Source organism: Sminthopsis crassicaudata, chromosome 6 (genome assembly GCF_048593235.1).
Source record: "Sminthopsis crassicaudata isolate SCR6 chromosome 6, ASM4859323v1, whole genome shotgun sequence".
In the NCBI taxonomy this organism is placed as follows: Eukaryota; Metazoa; Chordata; class Mammalia; order Dasyuromorphia; family Dasyuridae; genus Sminthopsis; species Sminthopsis crassicaudata.
The window spans coordinates 107405008-107418685 of record NC_133622.1 but is presented as its reverse complement, the minus strand read 5'-3'; the positions used below and the strand labels follow the sequence as shown (position 1 = coordinate 107418685).

The window sequence follows — 13678 nt, the reverse complement described above, 5'->3', positions numbered from 1 at the left end:
ATCGTTATGGTCTTAAAGCCAAAGGTTCAGATTTGGCCTCAGACATGAGCTACTTGACCCTAGATACATTACTTAACCTATTTGTCTTAGTTTCTTCATCTGTAAAATTGTGGTAAATTATGGTGTCTACTTCTCAGAGTTGTTGTGAGGTTGTTATTTTCTCATTATCAAATGAGTTAATAATTATAAAGTACAATACTTGGCATAGTAAATACTAAGTAAAGATTAACTATTATCTATTCCAAGGATTTTCATTTTCTTTTTTTCCTTTATTTTTTTCATTATAAGTGAGGGGAGGTGGGAGAAAGAAGAGAACTGTTTAGAAATTGGAAAAAAAAATTTATTTCCAAAAGTTAATGCTTTCATTTCAATATTTCAGATTCCATACATGATTATTAGACAACTCAATAAGCATATGATAAACATGGCCATGTTAACCTGAGAAACAAAAAACACACTTACATTTTATGTATACACATTGAATAATTGAATCCTACCATATTCAAGCAGCAAAGGTTGAAGCATTTCCCTTCTAATTAAAAGATATTCTTGCATATTTCTGTCCACTTCCAAGTTTTACTGTCTTACGCTATCAATGTAAGACTTTGATCCTCCCCTCCTACATCATGTACGTTATTATTTTCTGTGCATTAAGCAACTAGAAAAACAATTTTATTAGAATTATTTGCTGAGTAAAAAAAAAATCTATAAAGTTTTCACTTTGGGATTCATAGTATCTGTTCTGACACATTTGTTTTTGTCTTACTCTTCAGTGACATTTCTGCTTGCTTTCAGGTGATGGCTTTCTGGGGAAGAGACAGTGGGGGAAGAAAGGGTGTGAAAATTACTAAAATCCTCTAAGATTTCCCCTTGGTTATAAAATTTCTTTTTTCTTTATGTAAATTATGAATAACAAACAAAAACTATTAAGTGCTTTGAAAATAAAGTGCTTTTAAGTAACTTTTACTGCAAGCAAAATTATAATTCATAAAATTATTTTTAAATCTCAGCTCAAAAAACCCAAAATACTAAGTTTTTTCCCCAATATCAAAACAAAATAAATCTTCTATCTCAAAGGAATTGTAGCTATTCTTCTGAATAGGTCTTATCAGTAAAAGTATAACTAAGCCAAAGAAAATAGGGTTTTTAAAGCATCTATGATTTTATGAAAAATAAAAGTTGAATGTCAGTATTTCTCTTTTTAAAAATACAATGATTTTCTTGATTTATTTGGATCTATAAAAAGATAACAACAAATTAATCGGTATCCTCTAGGTTGGAAAATTTGTTATCTGCTCACCCTGAGATTGACATCAGTGGCTACCTGAGGTAAACATTTCAAGGACTTGATCACTACCAACTTTTGTATTGATAGTTGATATACACAAACTCTATTATCATAGCTCTAATTCTAAAGCCACTAAAAATATTAGATAATGCATTTAAAATGAGTCCTCTACTGGAGGGCCTATCTCTTTCTCCCTTTCCCTCTCTCCCTCCCTCCATCCCTCCCTGCCTCTCTTCTCCCATACCTTCCTCCTTCCTTTCTCTCTCTCTCTCTCTCTCTCTCTCTCTCTCTCTCTCTCTCTCTCCCTTCTTGTCTCCCTTTCTCTTTCCCTCCTTCCCTTCCTCCCTCCCTCCCCCTCCCACATATCTTTCACATAAGATGATGAATTGCTGAAACAACTGATCAAATTTGAAGCTCCCTCCTATGTTCTTGTCTTCAGTTTAATCCAGATACCATTCTTCGGCCTAAGAATCATTTCTCCCACCAGGCCAAGTTCTTCCCTTTTTTGAATGGATTCAATCTGAAAACGCCTTAGCACAGAGGAAATTACAGTCTTTTCTTCCATTATTGCAAACTTCTGACCTTAAAATTTAATAGACACAAGACAGCTTCAAAGTTTATTCACAAAAAGAGGTTTCAATGATTTCTGTGATATTAGGTATAGTCTGAAATTTCTTTCTCTCCTCTTACCTGTTGACTTACTATATATCTTTTAATTCAATTCAATAATCATTTATAAAGTATCTGCTGTGTATATAGAAAATGTGGATCTAGGGACAAAAACTAAATAGGAAAGAAAGGAACAAGTATGTATTAAGTATCTACCATGTAGCAGAGACTACTTTTTACAAACATTATCTAATTTGATCCTAACAGCAACCTTGGGAGATAAGTGCTATTATCATCATCCCTATTTTGCAGATGAGGAAATCAAGGCAGGCATAAGTTAAATGACTTGCCCAGGATCACATAATTAGTAAGCATCTGAGAGCACAGTGGAACTCATGTCTCCCTGACTTTAGGTGCAGAGATTACACACTATACCACCTAGTTGTCCTTGAGGTGAGAGGGAGGGGAAGCTAAACCATATTCAAATAAATAAATGTACAAAGAGAATAGGGAGAGAGGGATTTCAGGAATCAGGAAAGGTAAAGTAGAACAGGAATCAACAGCTGATCCAAGCCAGGCCTGAAGAACAATACAGATTCTAAGACATAGTAGTAAGAAAGTTAATACAGGACAGCTTGTGCAAAGGCAGAAAAGGAAGAGATAAGACATCAAATTAAAGTTCTAGGTGACTGTTTTTCCCATTTGAATAGAACATGAAGCCTCTAAAGGGGAGTAATAGGAAATAACTGGCACCCTGATGAATTTGTATTTTATGACAGTAGCCACGGGGAGTCACTTTTCTGAGAAGGAGGATCTTTAGAACATGTTTGGAAATAACAACTTGGCAGTTTTGTGGAGGAGGGAAATAAACTCTCACCACTACCTCTTCCAGGAGGCATTTCTCAGTCCTGGCACACTTTTTGAATGTACCTGCCTGCCTGAGTTTCCTTATCTGAAAAATGCAGATAACAAAAGCACCAATCTCACAAGAGTATTGTGACTATCAAATGAAGTGATAAAGCAATTTGCAGCTACATCGTGCAGTACACAGAGTGCCACATCTGGAGTCGAGAAAACTCATCTTTCCAAGTTCAAATCTTACCCCAGACATTTACTAGCTATGTGATTGTGGACAAGTCATTTAAATCTATGTACCTCAGTTTTCTCATTTATAAAATGAGCTGGAAAAGGAAATGGTAAATCACTTCACTCTCTTTGCCAAGAAAACTTAAATGGAGTCACAAAGACTTGGACACAACTGAAATAACAGAACAACAGCCACACAAAAGTACTATAAAAATGCTGCTGCTCCTCCTGCTACTTATAACAACTATTACTACTACTGCTACTACTGCTACTACTACTACTACTACTACTACTACTACTACTACTACTACTACTACTATTTGATTTCAGATCTATTATTTAGATTCATAGCATGGCAAAATGACAAAAATAAAGGTGTGATGTGCACAAAAATGTTTTCACAAGTTTTATTATGTCAGATATTGTACATACCAATGCAGTTTCTGGGTCCAGCAGAGAACGGAACATAAGCATAAGGATGACGTCCGTGAGAATTTTCAGGGAAGAATCGCTCAGGCTGGAAGTCTTCAGGGTCTGGAAAGTGCTTTGGATCTCGGTGCAGAGCATAGGGTAAGACAACTGCTTCAGTCCCTTTGGGAACCTTGTAACCCGCTACATGGAAAAAGCCAAAGAGATATGCCAATAAGTGTCATCATATTTTGAAGGCATTCTAATCTCCAGAGTGAAGTTCCAGCAAGCAGGCTGTGCTCTGAGTTGGTATAACAACCATCCTTTGCAGTCTGGATGATTTTACCCTTAGGCAAAGTGTGGTGCTTTGACTGGCAGAAGGTATTCACTCAGAACTTGATGATTTTCATATTAATTAATAATAATTTAGAGTTGTTATAGTTTCCCCTATTTCCCAGGGGCCTGAGAGCTATTCATCATACTCCTGACATACTCACAATCTTTTTTTCTTGGAACTGCTAAATGAATAGAACAATATTATTCCCAAATAGGTTAACTGTACCCTACTGTGGTTCTGTACCCTACTATGTGAGACAATCAACTTGGAGACTGTTCCCACCTATGTTGTCCACATACAAGCCTGTCATGGGAAACGCTACTCAGGACCTAAGAATGATTGTATCATGGTCTATCCCATGTGTGGTTTTTTATGTATATAAAGCACTGCCTCTGCCCAGAACTTAAACTTTTTCCCTCAGAACTTCTGCTTGCAAGTATTTTCCTTATTCTGAAATTAATTAAACTTCTATTTGATCTCTGACTCTCTCATGTTTAGTCTGCTTGTTCAGCTCTGGTCACCCACAAGTTAGAGGCTGGTTCAATCCGTTTGACAGGAGCAAACTACCCAGAAGAGATATGAAATGCTTACCCATAATACAATCTGAACTGAGAGTACGAGCAAAAAAAGGAACAGAAGGAAAGAGACGAAGGCTTTCCTTGATGACACAATCCAAATATTTAAGTTTTCTCAGATCTTCCACTGTAGCAGGCCGGTCAGATTTTCCTGATTTAAAAAATGACAACACAACAATTAAAAAAAAAACTTCAGTGAAAATGAAGAAAAGCATCAAAAGGTATAAATTAATGTAAACAAATAAAGCTGAACATTCACAGTTAAAAGGATAAGACATGGCTTAAAAAATACCCTAAATTAGAAATCCGTATTATTATGGAACATAGATTTGTATGAGAATGATGCTATTATGTTATCTTGAAAAGGCAGTAATTATGAAAAAAACCAAAACCAAGAAAAACACCTTTATGATGGCACCAACCTCTCTCTATCCTAAGGCTGCCTATTGGCAGCTGATAAGGTCTCAAGGCTAGCATTCTTTAGGTGCTTGTTTGGCTGATAATGTTGGAAGAAGGGAGAGAAGGGAGAACAGTAGCTCTGGGGATTTTGGTATCTTTGTCTCTGTCTACTCTTCTTGTGCACTATGTTGGGCTGAAAATTGTTTGAAGCCTAAACACAAACTATACCTAAGGGCTGGATGATAAGTCTTCACCATAAAGTCAGTCTCATCTGCTTTCTTGTCAACACTATCTGAGGTCGTTCCTAGTCTCTCATTATGTCTCCATTAGGGGCTGTGAGACCAACTGTCAGAACAGATCTATCGTTCATGCTACCTCAAGAATCCTTGTGAAGCAGACTATTTGTTTCTTCTCTTTAGTTTCTTCTCTTGTAAAATGAGGGGGTAGCCTAGATGACTTTAAATTTATGATTATGTAATCCAAGTAGGGTATTCATTTACCCAAGTAGAAGTACAGTTATATGTGTCAATTTTATATTCCTAGGTCAACTAATAAATGAATACATCTAACACACCGAAGACTTCATCCAGTTCTTTGTGTACTTTGCGCTGGGCTTCTGGGTAGGAACCTAGCAAGTAGATAATCCAGTTCATAGCTGTTGCTGTGGTGTCGTGGCCCTAAGGAGAAAAATAAAAATATTGGTGGAGAAATGAGGGGCATAAGGGAGAAGCAAAAAAATCTCTTATAATGTTATTTCAGATAACAAGGAAAAGAATAAAATATGATTAAATGTAGAAAGCAATAATAATTCTAATACCATGACTTAGAACAGTTTTTAATAAAAAGGTAGCATTTCTCCTCACCAAGGCTAACCCCTCCTCCATGTGTCTTGATTCTGTCCTATCCTGCCTTCTCTAGTAGACCACCCCAACTATTATCTCCTCTCGCTAATTTTTATCCTTTCCTTCCCTAGTGGCTTCTTCCCTGATGCATACAAACTCCCCCAATTCTCTACTTCTTTATAATCTTTCAATGCTCTAATATGCCCTCTAGCTATTATTCTTTATTTCTCCTTTATTTCTGAGTTAAGCTCTTAGAAAATAACAATCTCATTCACTTTCTCCATTTTCTTTCCTTTTACACACTTTGTAATCTAGCCTCTAACATCATTTAATTAAAACTTCTTTCTCTAAAGTTATTATTGCCTTTCAATAGTCAGATGTGGTGGCCTTTACTCAGTCCTTATTCTCCTTAATTTGTCTATCACACACCTGACACCACTGACTTCTGAAAATAATCTTTCCTCTCTGAGATTGTGCTCTCCCCCTATCTAGCAGTTTTTTTCAGTCTTTCCTTGGGAATATCACCAATATCACACTCCTTCCACTGCCTTTTCAACTATCAAATAGGAACCATGTTACACGTAAGAATGAACTTTTAAGTCCTTCAGGGAAAAAAAACCCACCACCACCAATTTATCTTTATCAGTCTAAGATAAAATAATACATATTTGATTAAGAAAAAAAAAAGAAAGCAATTCTGCCTCTGCTTTTTTAGATGAATGATTCATTTTGGGTTTTAAAAGTTTACCACTCTAAAAGAGGAAGATTGTTGGGCATATGACAGGAAACATTTTGGATCTGCTGAATCAACCTATATCTGTTCTCTTTTGTGTCTTTATATAACTGAATTAAAGATCTTTCTGGATATTCTACTCAGCAGCTAATGTCTGACCAAAGAATTCAGAACTCAGATGCCTATTTGTGTGTGTGTATATCTATCTATCTATCTATCTCTCTCTCTCTCTCTCTCTCTCTCTCTCTCTCTCTCTCTCTCTCTCTCTATATATATATATATATATATATATATATATATATATATATATATGTCTTGTGATATATAAATATATATTTTCATATATATTTATATATATTATATTATAATATTAATATTATTATATAATATATTATATTAAAATATTATATATTATATATTTTTATGTATATATAAAAGGTTCATATCATTTCATTTTTTATAAAGAAGCAAAAGAGTAGAGAAAGTGGTGTAAGTAAATGTGGTTATGGGTTTGAAAGAATACTACACATGCTAAGAATCTCTTCAGTGGTATTTGGAAAGCCCCATGATATGACAGCTTACTTCAAACATGAAAGTGTCAACTTCTTCTCGAATGTCCTGATGACTTAGTGTGCTCCCATCTTCCTCAGTTGTATTTAAAAGCAGGTCTAGAAAAGCCTGCCTCTTGATGTTTTTTCCTTTCATGTCACCATTCTTCTGTGCCTCATTTTCCTTCTTTTCTCTGACTCGTTCTTCAATAACCTTTAAATTGGGGGGAAAGCTTTCATTTATATACATCCTAAATTTTAGCAAGATCTCTGCAGAAAGAAAAATGACATCAGAAGGCCCCAAGATACAACAGAGCATCTAATAGCTTTTTCTCAGAGACTCTTCTAAAGAACCAAATGTTTAGGACTCATAGCATTTACCATTTTTCCCAATATGTAATTCCCGTAATATGCATTACTGAATGCTATCCATGTGTCAGATAGTGAGCATACAAAGAATGAAACAAAAGGATCCCCCAGTGTCTACACTCAGAAAATTTTTATTCTACTAGAGAGAAAGAATGGATATGTTAATATGACTCCCTAAAAGGCAAGTATGATATAGTGAAAAACAAGCAAGTCTTGAAATTTAAACTCAGTCTTGGATCTGACACTATTAAGACAACCCACAAATCATTTTACTCTCTTTACCTCAGTTTCTTCATCTGTAAAATGAGGATAATCTGCTAAAGTATATATCTTACATACTCATACTATATAATATATATTTCACACAGAATTGTTGAGGAAATCTTAAATCTTAGAATTTTCACTCGGATAAGCATATTACATAGTTTTGTTTGTCTACGTGTTAATGTATGCTTACGCATATACATGGTAATGATAATGAACAAGGTTGGTCTTGAAGCAGAAAGGAAAATCTATTTGTAAATAAGGATGATATAAAAATAAAAGCAAGCTTAAAGTTCTTTCTCCTCCAATTTCTGCCCTAACTTTATAGATTTCATTTTCATGTCTTTTCTGTTGATGGTTCATACTGGAACTATCCTCACATCCGGTGTTATCTTGTCCCAGAACAGTCTACCAACCCTGCATTATTTTTTCACCAGGTCTTTTCCCCTTCTCCTAATGGTGAGTGTCTTTTGGATTTTCTATTCTATCCGAACTCTGTACCTCATTTTCTGGACTTCAAAACCTAAGCCAGATACTTTTGTCCTCTCGTTCTTTCTTCTCTCTCTCTCTCTCTCTCTCTCTCTCTCTCTCTCTCTCTCTCTCTCTCTCTCTCTCTCTCTTCTCTCTCTCTGTTTCTCTCATTCTCTCTCTCTCTCTCTCTCTCTCTCTCTCTCTCTCTCTCTCTCTCTCTCTCTCTCTCTCTCTCTCTGTTTCTCTCATTCTCTCTCTCTCTCTCTCTCTGTTTCTCCCTCTATCTCTGGCCTTATCTCTCTGTCTGTCTTTCTCCCTCTCTCTCGCACATGTGTGTTGACTTTCCCCATTAGACATCAAGTCCATTAAAAGGAAGCAATTCCGGTCAGGGACTATCTTTCTGTTTGTATTTGTATCCCAAGTTTAGCCCAGTGCTTGGCACATAATGGACACTTAATCAAAACTTATTCCCTCCCTCTCTTACTTTGCCCTTTCTTCCCTTCCTTTCTTCCCTCCATTCATTTCTTTCCTTTCTTCCTTGATATGATTATGTCTATAATAGTAAGTAAGATGATATAAAATAACAGAAGTTCAATTCAATCAAATTGCTTTTCAATAGAATTTGTTACCCAGTTATCCACTTAAGTGATCTAGCAACAGTAAAATGGATGAATGAAACCATCAGCAAATCAAATATATAAAAAGATTTACATAAAATATAAATCAAGATAGCAACTGCTTACTTTAGATAATAAATTTCTTTAAATAAACTTTCTTTAAATTTCTTTAAATAACTTTACTTTGGTATTTAAAAAATGATTTGATATACCAGTTTTTCCTCACCCCATCCAAATCAATGGATCTGATTTTTCAGATCCATACATTTTACATAAAGTAAACTACATTTAAAAGGTGTCACTATCTCTCTTGTTATTTTTTTAATAGGCTTTAACTAGCTATTTCATTTTGGAACTTAAATGTTTTCTCAGGTAGCACAACATAACCAGAAAATCCAACTTCTATTACTTCTAAAAACTTCTGTCTATATTCACCCCTGCAGAATATTTTAATCTAAATGTCTATTTATTCTATTTACTTTTTATCATCTTCAGAGTACTATCAAAATGGGATAGAATGGGGAGGGAGGGGAGAAGCAACATACTTTGTCAGTGAAATCATGAAGGATCTTTAGACTTCTTCTGTGTTCCCATCCTTCTTTAAACAAAAGATACCATAGGTCAAGCCAAAGCCAAGGCATCTTTATTCTGCGAAGTATTATATCAGTCATCCTACAATCAAAGATTTTTTTAAATAAATGAGCTAAGATTGAGATGACAATGAAATCCAACAAAAATCCTTCAAAGTAGTGCCTGTCTGGCATTATTATCACATTTCCATATATGTACATATACATATACATATATGTATACATATATATACACATATCTTTAAGGCTAATTACTTATAATTACTAAATTATAACTAGGTTAAAAGTCTATAGGTACTATAGTTGTTAATTTATAGTTATGAAGACAAGAATAAACATGGATAAAGCACCAGGCCTGGCATCAGGAAAACGAGTTCAAATCTAGCCTGAAATATTTACTAATTGTGTGGCCTTCAGCAAGTCCCTTAACCTCTTCTACCTAAATTTCTTCAGCTGTATAATGGGAATAATAGCAATTTCTACCTACAAGGGTTGTTGGAGGATCAAATGAGATAACATTGTAAAGAGTTTTTCAAATACAATAGTGCTATGTAAATGCTAGATCTAATAATAATAATAATTATTATTACCATCATTACATTAAAGTCAGCATTAGTTCAAGTCACTTGGAAAGAAGCTACTCAGACTTCAATTATGGTTTGGATGCCAAATTCATCAATGAAGTCATTTTATTTATAATAAAAACTTTGACAATTAGGACTTACTTTTGACATTATTTTACTTAATTTTTTTGTTTTTATTTATAAAAAAGAAAAGAAGTGCATCAATAAAAATATGTTTCACAAGGTCATTATTAGGATTAGATATACAGAAAAGATTTTGGAAATAATCAAACACTAAATAAATGTCAACCAGCATCATTCTATTATTGCCTCATTCTTTTCATCTTTTCAATGGGGTTAAGATAAAAATGGCTTACTTCTGAGAGCCAAAGAGGAAAAAAAAAGCAGTAAATCACTCTAATTCTCCCATATTCACCTCTAAATCACTATAAAATAGTGCCCCAAAACAAACCCTGGAACTATGAAACCAGCAAAAACATGGGGTGAAACAACCTCTTGGGCCAAGAAACTTGAAAGAATGGTAGAGGTCTGTCTCACGTGGCTAAAGGAAAAGTCCAATCAAGGTCAGGAAACATCCTAAAAAGTCAGGGAAGCCCCACCTTAGTAAACCATCAGAAGATCCTGAGCCCCAGGGAGATAGAACAGGCAAATGTTAACACTAGGATCCCCTCACATGCCTCAGCATAACCAGGGAAAAGGTCAGATCATAGCTTTGAGAACTGTCATGTGCTTCAACATAACCCTGGGCAAACTGGCAACCTCCAGGGACTACACTATCATGTGCTTCAATGTACACTAGAGAAACAAAAAAAACCCACTGGCCTCAGCACACAGCAGCACTAGGATTCTGGCTCAGCACTAGGCATGTTCCCAGACCCTTAAGGCTTCCAGTAGCACCAACCAGCCCTCATTGCAATACCCAATACAAGGGTTCCAGTGTAGCACAGGTAGACAGCTAGGGCCTGTAGCTCTGATACAAGAAATCTGAGACAGTGCCCCTTCTACCCTGAGAGTAGAACTCAAATTTAAAAGAAAGGAAGTACGCCCAAAAAAGATGAGCAAAATGTGGCCAAAAAATAATCAGACCATAGAAAGTGATTATGATTAGAGGGAAGATCAAGATACAAATTAAGAAGTTGACAATAATGTCAAAACACCTATAGACATAACCCAAACAAAAAACAGGAAATAATTTCAAGAACAGAAAGAACTCATGGAATAGCTTAAAATAATTTAAAAATCATATAGGGGATAGAAGAAAAATTGGAGAAAGAAATGAGAGTGATGCAACAAAATTATGAAAAAAAGAGTTACCAGCTTGGAAAATGAAAACAACTGCTTAAAATATATAATTAGCTAAATAGTAAAGCAAGTATAGAAACTAACTGAGGAAAACAACTCCTTAAAAGTAAGAATTGGACAAGTGGACACTAATGATTCTATGAGATCTCAAGAATACAAAAGAAAAAAAAATTAAATAGAAGAAAATGTTAAATACTCATGGAAAAAACAACTGACCTGGAGAGTAGATCCAGGAGAGACAATGTCAGAAGGCCAAAATCAAAACAAAGACCTGGACATCAATTTTCTTTTCTTTTTTTTTTTTTTTTTTTTTTTTTTTTTTGCTTTTTATTTACCAGATATATGCATGGGTAATTTTTCAGCATTGCAAAACCTTTTGTTCCAATTTTTCCCCTCCTTCCACCCACCCCCTGCCCCATATGGCAGGTTGACCAATACATGTTAAATATGTTAAAGTATAAGTTAAATGCAATATATGTATACATGTCCATACAGTTATTTTGCTTGGACAGCATTTTTCAAGAAATTATCTAATAAAACTCCCCTGATATCCTGAAACCAGAGGACAAAATAGGCATTCAAAGAATTCACCATTCTCCCAAAATAAAAACTCCAAGGAACATTATAAACAAATTACAGAACTATCAAGTCAAGGAAAAATACTGCAAGTAGTCAAAAAGAAACATTTCAAGTCCTGGGTAACTCCAATCAAAATTACATAGGACTTAGCAGGTGCACTATTAAAGAATCAGAGATCATGGAACACGATATTCCAGAAGGCAAAGAAGCTAGGGCTGCAAACAAGAATTACCTATCTGGTGAATTAAGCAGAATATTCAATGAAATAGACGATTTCAAGCTTTCTTGAGAAGACAAGAATTGAATAAAAAATATCAAGATCCAAGATAATCCTAAAAAGAGTAAAAAAGTAAAAAAAGAAAACAAAAAGGGTTCAATGGAGCTGAACTCTTTGCATGCCTATATGGGAAGAAGATATTTATAATTCTTAAAGATTATACCACTAATAGCACAGCTAGAATGAATACACACAATCAGAGGGTATGGGTAAAAAATAAATTTGAGGGAATGATCTAAAAAATAATTAAGGGCTGAGGAGAGGAGGACACTTGGGTGCAAAAGGAAGGGAGAGGAAGTAAAGAATTTCACATGAAGAGGTAAAAAAAATCCATTATAATGGAGAGAAAAAATGAGAGGGTGAGCAATGGGCATTGCTTGAATCTTACTCTCATTATTATTACTATCTCAAGGAAGGAATAATGTATGCAATCAATTGAATATAGAAATAGATCTTATCCAACAGGAAAGTAGGAAGTAAAAGTGGGGGGGGGGGAACGACTGACAGAAGAGAGAGCATACCAATAAACAGTAAACAGAAGCAAAACACTCTTATGTAGGGAAAGTGTAAAAGAAAAAAGAAGACAAATAAGAGGAAAAATAGGATAGAGGAAAATATACAGGTAGTAATCCTAACTGTGAAAGTGAACAGGATGAACTCTCCCATAAAAGAGAAGTATCACTGTCTGACAAACATTGCTAAGAAAAATAGAAAGCAATAGGGCATAAACTAGGTATAAACCATCTTGCACACTATATCAAGATAAGGTCAAAATGGGTGAATTATTTAGACATAAAGGTGACACCATAAGCAAATTAGAAAAATAAGAAATAGTCTGTCAGATCTATGGAAAAGGGAAGAATTCATGACCAAACAAGATATAGAGAACATTACAAAATGTAAAATAGATGGTTTTGATTATTAAATTTAAAAGTTTTATTATTACTGTTAAATCATATTTTATTTTTCCCCAGTTACATGTCAAGAAAATTTTAATATTAATTTTATAAGCTTTTGACTTCCAATTTTTTCTCCCTCCTTCCCTTCTCTCCCCTCTTCTGAAGGGATATTGTTTATACATATGCTATCATGTAAAAAAAATTTTATTTCCCTATTAGTTACAGTTATGAAAGAAGAAATTCAAAAGGAAAAAGTAGTTCAAAAGGAAAGAATAAGATAAAGGGTTTTGGACTTCTTAATATTATATGGGTTACTATTAGAATAATTTTCAAATCCTATCTTGACCTGCTGTTGTCTGTCCATTTTACAATTCTCAAACTATGTATTAAAATTCGTTTCACTTTATGTCCATTCCATTGGGTGTTACTGCTCTTATTATTATCAACAAAAATTCATTTGATTCTTGATCTGAGTACAGATGAGAAAACTTCTAAATCTATTAATCTGATAGAAATAAGTAACACATCTTTGCCTAAATGGAAATAAATATAAAACTAATTTTCACAGTAAATGTTTTTATACATTAATTACATATGATTATTTGTGTATATGTATTGCATATGAATGTATGTATGTGCCTTTCAAAGAGATCTTATTTTATGGTTGTGGCTGATAGAACAGCCAATATTTTGTATATAATCCTGAAACAAGGTCAAGAGTAAAATAATAGACCTGTAATTGACTGATCAATCTAAGGATCTACATATAAATTTATTTATTTTAAAAGAGATAATCCACTCCCAATTGATAAATGTTCAAAAGATATGATCTATGCCCAAAGGACTACAAAATCATGAATATCCTTTTTCCTAACAATACCACTACTAGGCACAAATAGCA

General features: G+C 34.3%; 1 protein-coding gene across 2 annotated transcripts in view; it reads right to left on the bottom strand.

The window, feature by feature from the left end:
• Window positions 1–1566: 1566 nt before the first annotated feature.
• Window positions 1567–13678, bottom strand: part of CYP4V2 (cytochrome P450 family 4 subfamily V member 2) — a 32340-nt gene continuing 20228 nt past the window's right edge. For both annotated transcript variants that reach the window (XM_074276443.1, XM_074276444.1), the window contains 6 exons: window positions 9092–9218; window positions 6860–7039; window positions 5277–5379; window positions 4320–4454; window positions 3416–3595; window positions 1567–1870 (listed from right to left, as the gene is read on the bottom strand). In XM_074276443.1, coding sequence (XP_074132544.1) covers window positions 1710–1870; window positions 3416–3595; window positions 4320–4454; window positions 5277–5379; window positions 6860–7039; window positions 9092–9218 — 886 coding nt within the window. In that variant the 3' untranslated portion in view covers window positions 1567–1709. The remainder of the gene's footprint in view (window positions 1871–3415; window positions 3596–4319; window positions 4455–5276; window positions 5380–6859; window positions 7040–9091; window positions 9219–13678) is intronic.